Source organism: Oculina patagonica, chromosome 7 (assembly GCF_052425735.1).
Source record: "Oculina patagonica isolate OP01 chromosome 7, crgOcupat, whole genome shotgun sequence".
In the NCBI taxonomy this organism is placed as follows: Eukaryota; Metazoa; Cnidaria; class Anthozoa; order Scleractinia; family Oculinidae; genus Oculina; species Oculina patagonica.
Window position 1 is genome coordinate 32,864,413 of NC_135764.1, and position 15,885 is coordinate 32,880,297.

Consider the following 15,885-nt stretch of genomic DNA (forward strand, 5'->3'; position numbering starts at 1 on the left):
AAACGTAAACGCCTTTGTCGGCCGCGGTGATTGCCGCCTAACATTTTCAACAGACCGTTTTAAGTAACTCCACAACTGAGGGAAAAGGTGAGGAAACGGATACGATTGTATGAGTAAAAACCTCATTTGTAGTGGAAAAGGGATATTTTTACCTGTGTAAAAACTACTCCTTTTGCTGACCGTAATTGCACATTTCCGTGTCAAAAGCAACAGTTAATTATGTATTAAACGAAACCTCTCTGTGACTTCTTCGCGGTGGAAAAACACGCAAACATGATATGAACTGAGTAGAGTCTGAGAAAAGGAAGATAAACTTTTTTATCCCAAATAGTGTTCTCATGAGTTTCTTTTCTCCTCATTTTTCCAGGTCAAAGTAGGTTGTAGTCTACTACTCTCTCCTTATCATGATAGCCGCTTGTCCTGTGAGCTATTAATGATTTGATCAAAGATAATCATAGTCGGGGAATTTCAAATCCGTGGGAAAACTCCTGGCTTATAATTTACGTACACGATACGAGAAGGCATATTCCACATGCCCACCAATTCCACCAATCCGAAGAATTAATATATAATAATAATAACACTTTAAAACGCGAATCATAAAGACATTTTGTTTGCTGGATCGTTTTGTTACTTTTTGAAAAATCTTCCTAACTTGCCTGAAAATTTTAAGTATACGAAAAAAATCGACAGATCACGGCTGTATCCTAAATTAAACAGAGTCATACCCAGGCTTTGATCGGCATCAATCTGAAAGTTGCTGTGTTCTGTGCTTCAAGAAACTTCATGCCTCGCAGATTAAAATCGTATATTTTTTATTATCTTTATCCTTATCCTTTTACGACACCTTTGTCAGTTCTATAAAAGTCAACTGAATTTTTACCCTAAGGCCGGGGCGAAGTGAAGTAACCTCGGTGGCAAAATATCAAGTTCAAATATCAGGAATGATATATAGTTAGCATTGTAAGTGAAACGAATCATTACGCCGACGTCTACTTGAAAAAACAAACAAACGAAACGACAGTAATGTGTTGAAATCTTAACTACCTGGGTGTGGTGCTTTGTAATCTTGGCGTCTGGTAAAGCTTGGGTGGATGAGGGGGTGAAAGATGATCTTCTTTGCTCAAGCCTTCTGGACAGTTGCTGCAGTTGCTTTTGAACAGTTGCTTGGGTTGGCGGGCTCATTTTGCCGATCCTAGCAAAAAGTCATTTTCGAGAACGAAGTCAGGAGGCTCGTGGAATGAAATAAAAGAAAATACTAATTAATCCATTCCGCCTCAGTGCTATTTTGGGTTTGAGAAAATATCGAAAATGACCAAAGGACCCAAAGGCTCAGTCCTTCATATGATTTACATGCAGAAAGCATTTCAGTGTTCCGTATTAGTCGCCAAATTACTCCTTGACTGGTTTTGTTGGTTGTTTGTGTAGTTTGGAAATAACATTTTCCATCGACAAATGCAAGACGATGCTCAAGACCATGTCCACTTGTTAATAACAAATTTAATCGATTCCATCATTGTACTGGAAGGTTCAACGATCAACATTCCAAATCAAAAACGACTGTTTGTCTATTGACTATTTCGGTCTTTGACACTTTTCTTGCTTTCGCTGTTTGTGTATACCCGATCAAGGCGGCCGAGGGTAGTTGTTTCATGTGAGACTTGCAAGCGCATTGTTGGTCATTAGTTAAAACCACCTTTCTAATCCCCTAACTAATCCTTTAATGGTATCGATTATGTAATTGAAGCACGTTTTGACAAAAGCTACAGTGGTTGGCTAAACCAGTTCCAGTAAAGGAGAAAGGTGTGAAATGTCCATATACGGTTGTTAGTGAGAGAAATACAATTATATAAAAACTGCGAGGTTAGCATTGTACGTCAAAGACAGAATTAATGAGCTAATATTTTTACTGGTACGGGCAGTTACATTTCTTCCAAAGGAGTTGTAGACCAACGAGAGCGAGCTCAGAAGGCTTGAGGTGCAAGAAAAACTAAAAGTGCCGTTATGTGACCATACAGCAGAGTGGAACTAGGGGGAAGAGAAAGATTTTGCTTTTATTTTTTAGGATTAAAGTTAAGGCGAAATCTTAAATGGCCATATCAGTATCTTATTAACTTTCATTTCCGATGCAATTTCGCAGTTGAACGTGATAATTTACTTGCGCACCGAGTCACTTTTTCTTCGTATCTAACATGCATTTGCATGTTACAGTTTTAACTTATCAAACAAAGAAATTCCTTTATCAACGAGATGAGTGTTAGCCACAATATTTATTCACAGGACTGACAATTTCAGCCTGCCATTTCAAAACCTTTTATACAGATACTTCAATTTGAAGAAATATACCTGGGTTTACAAAAATCAGTTGTCTCATTGTGCGTATTCCACGATTATATCATTAAAAATTATCTGCACGGCAGAATAGCGAAACACTCCAATTCCAGTATGAAAAGAAAATCAAATACACAGCAAACAAATTTGCCAGTATTTTCCCAACTGGTTATACAATTCAGGGCTAGTGAAACTCGAAGCAATGGCCCCCAAATTTTAGTTCAATGGGGGTTGTTCCAAAAGTATTCATCGTCAATATTTTCCTTTTTAATGACGACGTTGAACGGCTCGGGTTTTCCTTTGATAGTTGGTTCCCGCTTTCCAATGTTTGTCAACAGTTCCGTGAGATGATGAATGTAAAGTGCAGCCAGTCGCACCGTCTCTATCTTTGATGGTCGTTTCTCAGTCGGTAAAAGCGGTATTAACTCTCGAAGAGTCTCGTAGGCACTGTTTATTACTTGCACGCGGGTTCTTTCCCGTGCGTTTGCTGACTTTCTTTGCTTGCTGACTCCAGTTAGCCTTGGCCCTCGCCGTCGGTGCTTTTTTCTTCTCTGAACCATTGAGGAGGGTACTGCTGGTGTCTCTAGCTTGCACACAGGAACACAAGCACTCATAACTCTAATGCCACCTCCCATTGTTGAATTGACCATTTTTCAAAACCTGTTAAATAAAAATATCTCAGTTGTCGAAATAGTTATTCAGTTGTCAGAAAAAGGTCACGTGTGAAGACAGCACCCCTTAAATAAAATTGTCTTTTTTGTTCCTGAGTTTATCATGTGGGTGGCCGTTAATTAAATGTTTTTGTTGAGTTTGCTTGTTTATGAAATCGATGTGATATGTTTTTAGGAATCCCTCTTTGTACCAACAGAGGCATTTCATAAGAAAATGAGATTTAGTTTGTCTTAGTTTTAAGACGAATGTCAACAAATCAGTAATATCTCCAATTGCGCTCATGCTCAAAAAATTGAAAAACTAAAATCCATTTCAATTTCTCAAGATATTAAAAAACAGACCGTGAGTACCAAATGCAGTGCTGATTGATAAAGCTCGAATTTGAATGGTCACACTTAATAAGGGGTTTTAAAACATCAACAGTGTCAAATATTCAGAACCATTTTATTGGCTAACCGTCTACTTTACATACAAGTTTAATCGGCCGTAAATTAATAGGATTACTGTTGTGGGTACAAGGACAACCGAAAGAAATATTTAATATCGAAACTGATTTTTTTCTTTCATCTTCTTAAAAAGTAATTAGAATTTAATCGTCCGTAACCCTTGGTAGGTTTTGCTGTAGTTTGAAATCGGCCGACGATCTATCTGGAACATTCCAAGGGACTTTTCTATTTTCTAGTTAAGAAGGCTCAATTAAAAACACTAAAAAAGACTGTTGTATTATAACAATGTAGCATCGGTGCCACAGCACATCAGTTATTTTATCCGGCAGGGATATATGAGTTATTATCTTCAGGGGGCTCAAGGCTTATTCAGTATCTGCCTCAGCGTGCAATTGTTCCCGAACAATAATGGTCATATCAGGGCCAAGTTGCTTTGGTTAACAAAGGGGTCGCCAATGTGCATTTTTATAGTACCTCTAATTGCAGCACAACTCGAAATTACTTGTTCTGTAAACTAACCGCGGGTTTTTATTGAATATGTTGTCTGAACTGGCATAGCTCAAACAGTTCGAGTTGTTGGCAAAGTTTTTTTTAAACGGAACTTCCAGTCTAACGCTATCTGAAATTAGTGGCGGCTGAATTAAAATGCCTACTTATGCAGGAACTTCATAAGTGAAGCTTACTAACTCTCAGACAAGCTGAATTATCTGGGAAGTAATAAAACTTTATACGAATCGAAGTATTGGAAATGAATTAAATCGCTTTCTACCAACTGAAACACTAACACATGTACTGCGACAAAATGATGAGTGCATCCAGCGCGTGCCATCAAAATAACAATTTAACGATTGAATTAAGGTTAAATCACTGAAGAGTAACTTCTCGAGACAAAAATCAAAGATCTTACCTTCGCTGTTTAATCTACGTGCTATAAAACCTTGGTTGCCTAATTGAAGCTCTTGTGATGAAATATTGTCCCTGTTCGTTCAAAAGCTGGGAACAACTTCTGCTGGAGTATGCTTTGCTCGACTTGATTCTCACAGCGGGTTACTTACCTAAAACTAAACTAGGGGGTAAAGAATTTAAAACTCTTTAAAAACAAATTAGACTTGTGCAATATTAGCGTTCTTTGCGAATACCGTTAATTTCGTCAGGTCCCATGTTTACTCGAACGTAAAATGAATCCTAAATTTCTAGACGCAGTCGAAGAGGTTATTAGACGATAAAGATTAATAATATAACTATCACTTATAGCTCACTTTAAGCCTTATCTCGTAATAGAGTTTTCTGTTTGAGTGATTTTGAAAGAAGCCGAAGGAGTCATTTTTAATTGGGTCTGAACCTGAAAAGAAACTGTGTCAATTGCTACAACTTGGTTTTTCTGAGGAAAGAAGGTTCCCATCAGCATTTATGCCATATCATACCAAAGCATTCACAACTGGAATTTGTTGGCAAAATGCAGCAAATGTCACCTTTATTCATCAATAACTTTTTTATACAGAATGCATATTAAAAATAGACTTAAACTAGCCTGAGGGGAACTGAATGGTCTTAACATAAATTTTTCATGGCTAGTTGCACTTGTGTTTACCATTTTTCGGTCGTAACATCATACCTTTCTTTCCCTTTTATGCAGTTTTAAAATTTCTTGAGCTCAACTCGCAAGAAGTGTGATTTATTTTTTTACAATGATTAAACTTTTACTTTTTACATTCATGGCTGCTGCAACGTTGAGATTGTTTCGTTCAAGGGGCGTGGGATGGAGTTAGTTTTTTTCAGCGCTATTATATTCAGCGAGCCTCGTATGTTTGTAATAACAGGTCATATCGACTGATGCTTCCAAGAATTAGGTAAACAGCATCTGATCAGGAACCCGGTGAAGCTGAAAGCAAAAAATTCTGTCTGTTGCAGAAACGATCCATTTACTCATTTTAAACCTCAAAAATAACGTTTCCTGCAAGCGAGTGTCAGTTAAATGTCATCTGTTACATTTCAGTTATAAGTGTAGCAAAATCGCCTTGAGTGACACGCGAACTGCACGACCGTGCATTTAAATCGTTATTTTTTATAAAACCGTTTTAAAGTTGTTAAGCAGTGTCTTGATTTCCATCCCAACTTTCCACAAAGCCATCAACATCCGTCTCTTTGCAGACCCTGAAATCTTCTTCCTCTTCTAAGATGGATGAAAGCTGCGAGATGTAAGAAGTGGCACCAACTATCACATCAAACTTTGTGGCTTTGTAGGTGTTCTGCGATTGAGGAATGAGAGTTCGTAGAATTTGAATGTAGTTATTAAGGATATTCACGCGATTTCTTTCCCGGGCATTTGCTTTTTTACGTTGTTTGCTTACGCCAGTAAGTCGTGGACCTCGACGCTTTTTTCGCTTGCAGGTCCTCGGAGAGTCTTCTTCTGTGAATCGCTCTGTAGTTGATGGAGGCATTATGTATCCTTGCCAGGAACTTTTTGGCTCTGACACTTTTGTTTAAGATGATTGACTGACTCTTTGCGTTCTTTTTTTGCAGTCGTTCTCAAGCTTGCACCCTCTAGTCTGGCGTGGAGGCCTTTGGATCGCAGGTCAATCCAACAGCTGGTCAACAATAAGTGAGTTTAAAATAAACGCACGCTTATAAATCATTAGCTTGTAATGGATTCCTCCAGGCAACATTGTTTACCTTGAACATTTCAATGTTAAAACAAAGGAACAATTCAAGCCTTACCGCACGTATCCTATTTGTATAGTTAAATATACCTTTTAGTTAGTTACTGGCCAACAAAATCTGAGAACACTGATTTCGCTCAATGAAAGTTCTAACTTACACATTCTGTCTGTTACTGTCCTTACGCTTAATTCGTATTTTGCTTGTTTTATCTTATTAACCTACTTTTTGAAAACAACTGTACTTTGAAAAGGAACCACCTCACAGTGGGTGGTCCGGCGAGAATTAAATCAAAAGTAAGAATTTTTTAAAGCCACAACTAAATTCGACCATTTTTACAAAAACGGGTAAATTGGAGTTGATTTCATCATGAGTACGAGTCTTTACTTAGATGGGCAGTCAAGTACATGGGTCGTGTATAGATAAGACCTTGTACATACGATGCCTCAAGGGCGTTTTTTTTTTTTAGAAAAAAAAAATTGTCAATTCATCAAAGTCACTCTTTGTCGGCTTGCCAGCCACGTGCGTCATTTAGGACTAAAGATATTGCACACTTTTATTGGTTGACTATATCCATGTTTTCATTTTTCGTACGTAAAAAGCATGTCCTAAGCAAGCAAAGGACTCAATACATCTGTTGGTGTTCTGACTACCCTAACTTACCGCAACGGTCTTTTTGCGGACTTTTGTTTAAATAACTAATAACAATCTTTGATACTATCTTATCGACATTGACTGATCATTAATAGTTTGTCTGATGTGAAGAGTCTGTTAAAATTTTTTGGATTCTTTTTAAAAATTTGTATTTGACTTGACAATGATCACTGTCTCCACGGGAAAACAAACTTTGCGCCACAGTAGGGAGCTTAACCACACAAAAAATAAACAAGCGAAGTAAACGACATAACACGATGACGAAAAGATGGGAATTTTATGTTTGAATGGCAGGAACAATAGTCATTGTCTTTTCCAAAGGAACATCAAATTCTGTATTTCCCAGCCTAAATTATGAATTGTTCTTTTTACTTCGATGAATCATCTTTTCAATTTGTTTATAGTTGAACGAAAAGTTCACATTATTCCTTACACCTAACATCATCAAGGATCTCCAAATGATTTTGACGAACTTAACCATTTCTGAAGCTTTCCAAGAATAATGAACGATCAAATAAACGGGATACGTTTCCAATTTTAGTTCGAATTTTAGACTGTTTACCGCTCTCTATTTTCTGGTATTTTTCTTCCCCACGATTGTTGAACGCGCGAGACTCACGCCCCCTCGCGCTCCGAGCTCTTTATTTCTTTCGCGTTCTTTCTATGAGTTGACAAATGAAGAGGCTGTGAGCAGTCTACTGTATTATTTGTCATTTTCATATTACTAATATGAAAATATTTCATATTACGTCATATTTGAATCTTTATCAATGAGGACACTTTATTATTATATCTCATAGGTGGTCAATCATGGAACTATCTACTTGACTCTTATGACGTGATCGATCCTTCGACACTGTAATATCCTTCATTTGATTACACATGAGAATGAATGCACTGTTGAACCCGGATAATACCGTTTAACAGGAACTGACAATGCAGCTTGAATTGTGCCGAGTCTAGTGTGCTGAATTGCGTAGTTTTTCGTTGCCTTATACTTTGATATTGATGCAATTAAGCTAGCTTGGACCCAAAATAGAGGCTGCCGGGTAATTGGTGCCGTTTGGAGGAAAAGGGAAAAAAAAGAAGGGAAACCCCCGGAAGGGACCAAAAAAAGAATCTTCTCAGACCAGCGATTAATGTGACGAAAAAAGAAAAATTTTTTTTTCGAACTATTTTGACGGTTCGTCCAATAATATGAATAAGGGAAGCAATACCGCCAGTATTAAACAGTAGCCTGAAGTCACAGGAGCAGACAATATTCTAGCAGGAGCATTTAAAAGTGGAATTGTCAACACGATCTGGCATCAAAGAAGACATTTTACATGTTTTTGTGTCCCAGGGATGGTGCAGTGGTGAAAGCGCTCGCCGCTCACCAATGTCGCCCGGGTTCGATTCCCGGGCCCGGCGTCATATGTGGGTTGAGTTTGTTGTTGGTTCTCGTCATTGCTCCGAGGGTTTTTCTCCGGGTTCTCCGGTTTTCCTCCCTCCACAAAAACCAACACTTGTAAATTCCAATTCGATCGCGAATACACGGCCACACAAGCTTCTGAGTTTATAAACAACCGTGTCTAAATAAAGTTAATTAATTTATTATTTTTATTAGTATGGGAGTTCTCCCAGGCTATAAGGTTTTGACACGTTATAATTAATAAAGTTTCTATCTATCTATCTATCTGGAGGGAGGCCTAGGGCTATATCGTAAAGTTGCCAAGAAAGGGCATCTACGCTGTGAGTGAAGGAGGTACTAGAAGATCATGTTATTATCGACACCAGGGAGAGAAAAATCCGGTGAACAACCTTCTGCCAGGCCAACACTGAAGCAGGGTTCAGACAGAGAAGAGCTTGTATAGACAAAAACAATGGCAATTAGGCAAAGTTCTGGTTGCCTTGAATAACCACAGGGAATGAGCCAGGCAGTGATCTTAGCCGATTACTAATATCGCTACTATTCCTTACGTATCGTCATCATCGAGCAGTGGAAATAGCTCTCTCTATACATGAATTTTGTCTACTTTGAAAAAGGATTTGAAACTTTGGATAGGGACATCTTATGGAAACTGATGGAATACTTCGGTGCTCTAGTGAAGGGTAAACTGATCATCATGAGTACATTCAAGGAAAAGGTCTAGTGGCATTGCTGCATGGAGGAGACATCACAAAGAAATTAAATATTGAAAATGGAGTGAGGAAGGGTGGTTTGTTTCTCTTTTCTTTTCTTGCTTCCTATCGACTAGATTATGAGACTGGGCATTACTCGAAGCAAGAGGTACGCTATTCGGTGGATCCTCATTAATCTGGCCTTTCTCTCTTATACCTTTCATCAAATACAAGACAAAACATCTACTTTGGAAGAAATGGCTGTTCGGGTTGGTCTTCGCATCAACAAAGTCAAAACAAAGTTCGGTCGGATTAAATCCAAAAATCCAACACCAGCAACGCAAGCTGGATTGGAAAGAAGATGAGGAAGTAAAATCACCGTCTTTGTTGATGCGATGACCCACCTGAACATGCCGTTTCTTCCAAATTAGATGATTTGTCTTGCATTTTGTGAACAATGAAGAACGTAGGCTATAGATGGCACAACTCGGCATGCTTCAAACACCGTAAAATGGATAGAGAACGTCAGTGGCCTTTGACTCACCATGGAGGTCATGAAGTAAAAACAGCTAAATTTCTTTTTTATTGGTGCAATATTTGGTTAGACAAAACTAACTTTCATCATTAAATCTACCTTAGTTATTTCTTTAAATAATGGTCGGAACAATGAGCGAGTATCCGATTAGAAAAGAGGTGTCCGTTTACGAGACGTGTGCACTAAAAGATAAAATGGCCGGGTTCACGAGTGGGCGTCGACTTGAAGGCGGAAGGTGTCCATTAGCAGAGGTTAGACCGTATCTCAATTGCAGGATATCTACCGCCTTCCAAGCAAAACAACTACAAACAAATAAAGATTTCGAGATAATGCGGAATGTGAACTTTTCACATCATTAGGTTAACCGCTTTTACTCGGTCACTGTTTTACCTCTATAAAAAGACATCACCAGTCATGCAGTTCTCAAAGTTAAAACGATTTGTTACGCGTGACGACTTTGCTTGCATGCACCGATTGCAACTGTGTCTGAAAGATCAGTTCTCCCATAATACCGCGCACGGCATGAACTGACGGAACTCAAACAAAGATTATTATCTGTACTAGCTCTCCAAAACATCCTTTATAATATCATGCAAATAAAAGCAGTAGTTTGGGTTACAATATTTCAAATTGTCTGGCTACTTGTATTACTTTTTTCAAAAGAAGAATCAATAGTCTCGAAATTTACGACACCTTAGTATTTGCGGAGTGACTCCTTAGTATTTGTTTTTGCGGCAGATGGATGTCCAGTCTAAATGATGTTGTTTTAGGGACTGTTGATTAGCTCAATATTCACTCAATTGTCGCCACTGTGTCGACGCCTCTTGCAATCGCAAGGGTTTTAAGGTGTTGCAAAACTGGGTTACAAGAAATAACAAAAGGCAGTTATGGTGCTTTGTGTTTTTCTGATACATTTAAGGCATGTTTTCAGTCTTAATATGGGCTATTTAGGTATAAATATATCAAACTGTATTATCGCGTTTATCTTTTTATGTAACTGGATTGTCCGTGTAGACAAGTGCGTCTTAAAGATTGTAAACATTTGTATTTATCATTTAACTGTAATAGGGTGTTAAGAAATGCCCGATTGTAATTATAGCAATGATAGGGAAACTCTTTTATATTCACAAAGTCATTTGGGACGAAGCTAAAGTGATTAACTTTGTACATTAGACATACCTTCACGATCGCAAAGATTTTTTACTAGCAAAAAGGACATTAATAAAATGATAAAAGTGCTATCGAAGGAAAAGCTTCAAGAAATTCAATCGTCTTTTGGTGGTATTGTTTTTTTATATAAACACTTCGGCGGTTTATGTCTGTGAGATTGGCGATAAGTGTTGTTTTATCTCCCCGTTCCACTCCACTCACAAAGTGCAAGGTATCAAGCGGAAAATATTACGGGATGGATCAGTTTTATTATAGACCCCGGCCAAGTCAAAATCAAGCAGTGTTCACTTACAGGCATGGCTGAAGAATTTGAAGCTTCGATTTTCGCCGAGGACAAGAAGAAGAGAAAACGGCGTGGACCTCGTTTGACCGGAGTTAGTAAGCAGCGCAGGCTGGCCAACGCCCGAGAGAGAAAGAGGGTGCAAGTTTTAAACGAGGAAATTGAAGTTTTAAAAAGTTTGCTACCCCTCTCGCCACGCGATAAAAAGCCCACAAAAACGGAAGTGATATGGCTCGCAGCCGAGTACATCGATGAGCTAACTCAAATGTTACACAACACACAAAGCCAGGATGAGTTTGAAGGCGAGCACTTGCTGGATTTTGATACCATACTGGGTATAGATATTGAAAAACTCTTTGAATTGGACGGTAAGTGTACAATTGACCTCTAACGGGATAGATTACCGTCGCCTTTTGTATTGCCAGTAGGGATAATTTGACCCTAGTATTTACGTAAAGCTCCGCCGGATATTCTGGGCTGATCCATTTCTTTATGAAGATTTTACGTGCCAAGTTTTCACTGAGTTCTAACTGAGTCACTGAGGGAACTCTTTGCCCTTATTTTAAAACTTTTTCATTTCGCAAAAAACCGGGTTTCTGCCAAATGCCTTTCTAAGAGCAATTTTTGGGCTGCACTTATACACTTAAGCATGGACTGAATCTCCCTCTGATCCTATTTTGCAATATTATTTGAAAACAATGTCATTTGCTGTCTTTGCTCGGCAGTATTTGATTGTCATCACTAAATGATCTTTTCGCTCCAGAGGGCTACACTCTAAGCGGGACAATGCGACAGGCATATTGAGCTGGTAAAGATGTCCATCTGTCAACATCATCTTATAATCTTAATGGACGGGCAAGTTTTTCGCATACATGTTCTAGTCGTTCTCTTTGTGTAATGCATTCCGCTTACATAGTTAAACTACAGCGGCACTGGTCCTGATGTTATCTCTTAATCAAACTTAACGTTTAGTGAAGCCAAACCCACGTTTTCATACTAATTTTTCGTTATATTTCTTTTTCAGATTTTGTTCCGGTCGTATTTTAAACACATGAATACTACGTTTTCTCACGGATGGACATTGAACTGAAAGCTTGTCAAGAAAGTCTTTAAACCCTGGCGTGATATCCAATCAAATCAGAGATCACTAACAATTGTATTTATCACTTTATCTACACCTTTCAAATTTGTTATTTTAGTATCAACTTCCACGACATTCCAGTTATTTTGGCGGATTTCTTTAATCAAGGCGGAATGTTTGTACTTCTGTGGTATCCGGCAAAGCAAAATAAGACCCGAAATAGACTGCCGTGTGAGAAAAGGCAGTAATATTGTTTCCAGACATGTTGGGCAATAATTTGTAAATAAAGTGTACTTTTAGAAACTTGGGTGTCCTCAAGCATTAATATTACGTGCATATGTCTTTATCTCTTCCTCCACTCCCTCCCCTCCCTTACCACCAATTCAATATCGAGTGTTATGTCAAATGATTCACTCCGCGCTGAAGAGTTATCCTGACAGATTCGTTGAGTAACTGAACCACAGTAAAAGAAGTCATCGAGTTAAGTCCAAACAGTCGTGAAGTACGCGACAGGCGAAGAACGTCATGAAAGACCGACACTTTCACACTTATAGAGGAAAATTCTCAGGGAAAATTCCTTCAGAGGACTAGAAAAAACTCACAGTCAAACTGAACTTTGATGATATGTACTCCGAAGTGGACCAGAAATTGCAACCAAACCTACAAGAGGGCCGATCTGAAAGGCTTTAACCGATAGCTTTAACGAATCAGCTGAGATATTGAATGTGTTTACTAATAGCTGAAACTGTTTTAACTGATCATGACAACCGAATTGCCTAGTGCCTCCTAAAACTTATCACGTTTGCCTTTTTTCTCAGTAGAATCGCGAGAAAGGAAAAAATGGTTGGAACAGGAAGGATTATTTTTGTAGTGTCTAGGCCACCTACAAAGAAATATACAAAATACCAATTGTATCGGAGTAGTTTGAAGACCTTCGAGATTCCGGACATTTCCGAAGACTTCCGAATACCCATCTCTAGAAATCGCGGACCTCCGAGTCCGGAATAGTATGTCCTGCGGTACATTGACCGAGAAGGAACGCAAGAAACAAAAAAATGTATGGAGAATAAATTTTATTAAATTTTCACAATTAACAAATGTAAAAATGTGAAAGCGGAACACAATAGATTGATGTAAGAACCATGTAAAGATTGAATGCAGACTTCGATTTCATCATCGTTTCGAACAGTGAGACAATTATAAGGGAGAGGAGGGCGACCGAGTTTAAACGGGGACGGCTCGAAAAATTAAAAGAAACTACATGTCACCCCAATATACTCCCTCCTGACTCTTCCGTAGAAAACCACAAAATGACTGTACCCGGCGGCAGCACATCCCTCCGCGTGAGCACGATCGCCGCCCCGCAGCCACGGAAGACCTCCAACAGGAAATGACCAGGGCCCATACTCTGTGTAGGCTGATGTGACCACGAGATGAATGAGCCCAGTCAGGCCGAATCAGCGGCAACCAAGTTTCGCGAGGGAAGAAGATGCACAAACGCCGACCAATGTCCGCGATTTCTAGCGATGCGTATAATGCAATTGCCGGTCCTGGGTTATTCCGGTTTGAGTAAATCAAAAAATGCTAAATGTAACCAACTAGGACTTAAATATCGGGTGTTTTAATGTTTTGGAGGTAGATAGCTCGTGGGTTTGTAGTTTTGCTTTGAATTTTTCACATGACGTAGATATTTTGTTTCATTCCAGGGCATACGCCCCCGTCTTTATGATTCCCGGCAAAACTCATTTTAACAATTGACATGATCGATTGAAACCCCAATACTATTACTGATCAGCCGTGATCTAACTTTTCTCACAATACATTTAGAAAGGGGGCGATATGAAGAAAACGGACAACCAGAGGAAGAGATACTGTCTTGATGGCTCTGTCAACTTGGCCTGCCCCCGTTTCAAACGAAAAACCGAAGGAGGGCGATCATTTAGCGTGAGAGCAACTAGACTTTGGAACACTCTTCCCAATTTCTTAAAGAAAAGTGAGAGTCTACATTGTTTTAAAAATGGCCTAATTGATTTTTACGCATCTAGCCTTAAGGACATTCATCATTTTACAGTTTTTTAATTCTTAATCCCTATTTTTAGAAATTTCTGTATTTTAATTCAAATTTTAAATTGTATATATTATGTAGTTGTAATTTGTAATCCGAGGGCCGCTTGTTTGTCAGTAGTTTTTACTGTTTGCCGTTACCCTCTTTTAATAAAGTTGATTGATTGATTGATTGATTGAACACAAAATTCTTAAAACTACTGTGGTGGCCTGATTTCTCGAACCTCCAACAAGCCTGAGGGAAAACGACATTGGGTTGGAGAAATCGGAATAAAATTGCAGTGTTTGGCTAAGTGAAGGAAATCCAAGGAAAATTAACAAGGAAAATAAACAAGGATGGTTTAGACTGACGAGGATTAAGACGGATTACGAAGGACAAACTAGAAAAAAATTGCCAATTTTTTCAACCTGCATTGTCTGTGACGTAGCTTTAAGGTAGAATTGAGGTTTGGAGTTTAAGACGTTATGTTTTGTAAATATTCTAAGAAGAAACGGCCCTGGAAGCAATATGCATTGGAATCATAGTTTTTACACAGAAGGCTTGTCTCAAGCTCGTCTGAGTATCAAACTGCCCTTTTTCCCCGAGTTTGAAATCAGTGAGCGGAAAAGATCAATTTTCGAATGTTAATTTTTCTGGCGGCTCGATGAAAGCGAATTGTTAAAGAATGTCCAGTTGTGATAATTGTTTAAGTCTAGCTGAGAGACCTTTCGGTTACAAACCACAACAAACAAAACAGTAAATGCCGGCTTAACACTGCCAAATGCTTAAGAATTGTGGTTTTTAAATCCACTTTCAGTTTAATTTTGCCGTAGTGGATAATTATTATAATTTTCTATCTTTTACCGTACAACTTTAATGCACGTTAATGTGTTAAGAGCCTTATTCAATTTTCGTAATATTAATTAATGTTTATATGGAAGTATTTGCAATTGTGTCAAAATCCTTCTAGTTTTTTCTTTCTAAATGATTGACTGGATTTGGTATTCATAAACAAATGGAAACGTCAAAGTAATATTGAGTGTTCTATTAAAAGCTACATGATATACACCCATAGACTTGTTCAGAAAACAATACATTTTAATACAAGAGCTCTTTGACAAGTCAAGTGTCCATAACAATGCCACGCTTGAATTTGTAAATATTTATATGCACCACTCTATCCTTGATTAAGACATTTACAGTAGGGGGCTTTATTCGTAAAAATATAGCTGATTTAAACACTTTGTGGGAGGGGACGTGATAAAATAGCCGGAATAGTGCGGCACAACTGAGAAATACTTTCCTAAATTTGAAGACGAGAAATTTAAGTTTGTCCACGCGCTTTTTGCGGTTTATCTTGTTCTTTTCGCATCCATCATAATTAAATAAATTTCCGTAGTAATTAGTGCATTTGTGTGTATTACGCACAAGGAAAATTGTGATTGTGCTTCAAGAAAATTGCAAACAAATAATCCTTTTATCCAAAGAACATCTTTAGTTTGTCCTTGTCTTGGTTCTCCATCAGGGCCTACAACTACTTGGCTTACAGGCCCAAGTGTGCGAGTTCAAAGGCAATGTATCCTTCGGTGGCCCTTGTTATTTACAAATGATACAAATTCTTTGGCTACTGCCTGCAGGTAAAAAAGATGAAAAGAAAGCTATTTGTCATCGCTCGTCTAAACAGTCAGCCCATCAAGTCAAAAATAACGTGGAAACAAAACCAGAATCCAAATAAGCACAAAAATAACAAAATGAAAAATGTTAATACTGAAATTAATCAAGGGTTGCAGCGTATTATGACCATTCATATAAACGTTTTGATGACCTCGTAGTTTACGATGCTTTACTAAAGATAATGCTCTACTTACGTTAGAACTCAGTCTTTATCTGTACTTGAGGCTCAGACCCTTCCTC

General features: G+C 38.3%; 3 protein-coding genes across 3 annotated transcripts; 1 reads left to right on the forward strand and 2 right to left on the reverse strand.

Moving 5' to 3' along the window:
• Positions 1 to 2,267: 2,267 nt before the first annotated feature.
• On the reverse strand, positions 2,268 to 4,672 carry LOC144660915 (pancreas transcription factor 1 subunit alpha-like). Its single transcript, XM_078521639.1, has 2 exons — positions 4,357 to 4,672; positions 2,268 to 2,991 (listed from the first exon to the last, which is right to left on the reverse strand). Exon 2 carries the CDS (start codon positions 2,979 to 2,981, stop codon positions 2,553 to 2,555), a length of 429 nt encoding a protein of 142 aa, XP_078377765.1. The 5' UTR covers positions 2,982 to 2,991; positions 4,357 to 4,672; the 3' UTR covers positions 2,268 to 2,552.
• A 186-nt stretch (positions 4,673 to 4,858) lies between these two features.
• On the reverse strand, positions 4,859 to 6,565 carry LOC144660276 (transcription factor Atoh7-b-like). Its single transcript, XM_078520884.1, has one exon. It carries the CDS (start codon positions 5,888 to 5,890, stop codon positions 5,537 to 5,539), a length of 354 nt encoding a protein of 117 aa, XP_078377010.1. The 5' UTR covers positions 5,891 to 6,565; the 3' UTR covers positions 4,859 to 5,536.
• A 4,158-nt stretch (positions 6,566 to 10,723) lies between these two features.
• On the forward strand, positions 10,724 to 12,215 carry LOC144660791 (transcription factor 15-like). The gene is made up of 2 exons (XM_078521515.1): positions 10,724 to 11,214; positions 11,871 to 12,215. The coding sequence occupies exons 1-2, from the start codon at positions 10,863 to 10,865 to the stop codon at positions 11,891 to 11,893; spliced, it is 375 nt and encodes a 124-aa protein (XP_078377641.1). The 5' UTR covers positions 10,724 to 10,862; the 3' UTR covers positions 11,894 to 12,215.
• Positions 12,216 to 15,885: the final 3,670 nt, after the last annotated feature.

Coding starts and splice junctions, on each gene's coding strand:
- LOC144660915 (XM_078521639.1), bottom strand. CDS start 2,981: ATGGTCAATTCAACAATGGGAGGTGGCATTAGAGTTATGAGTGCTTGT.
- LOC144660276 (XM_078520884.1), bottom strand. CDS start 5,890: ATGCCTCCATCAACTACAGAGCGATTCACAGAAGAAGACTCTCCGAGG.
- LOC144660791 (XM_078521515.1), top strand. CDS start 10,863: ATGGCTGAAGAATTTGAAGCTTCGATTTTCGCCGAGGACAAGAAGAAG. Junction 11,215..11,870: donor AAAACTCTTTGAATTGGACG/GTAAGTGTACAA, acceptor TTTCTTTTTCAG/ATTTTGTTCCGGTCGTATTT.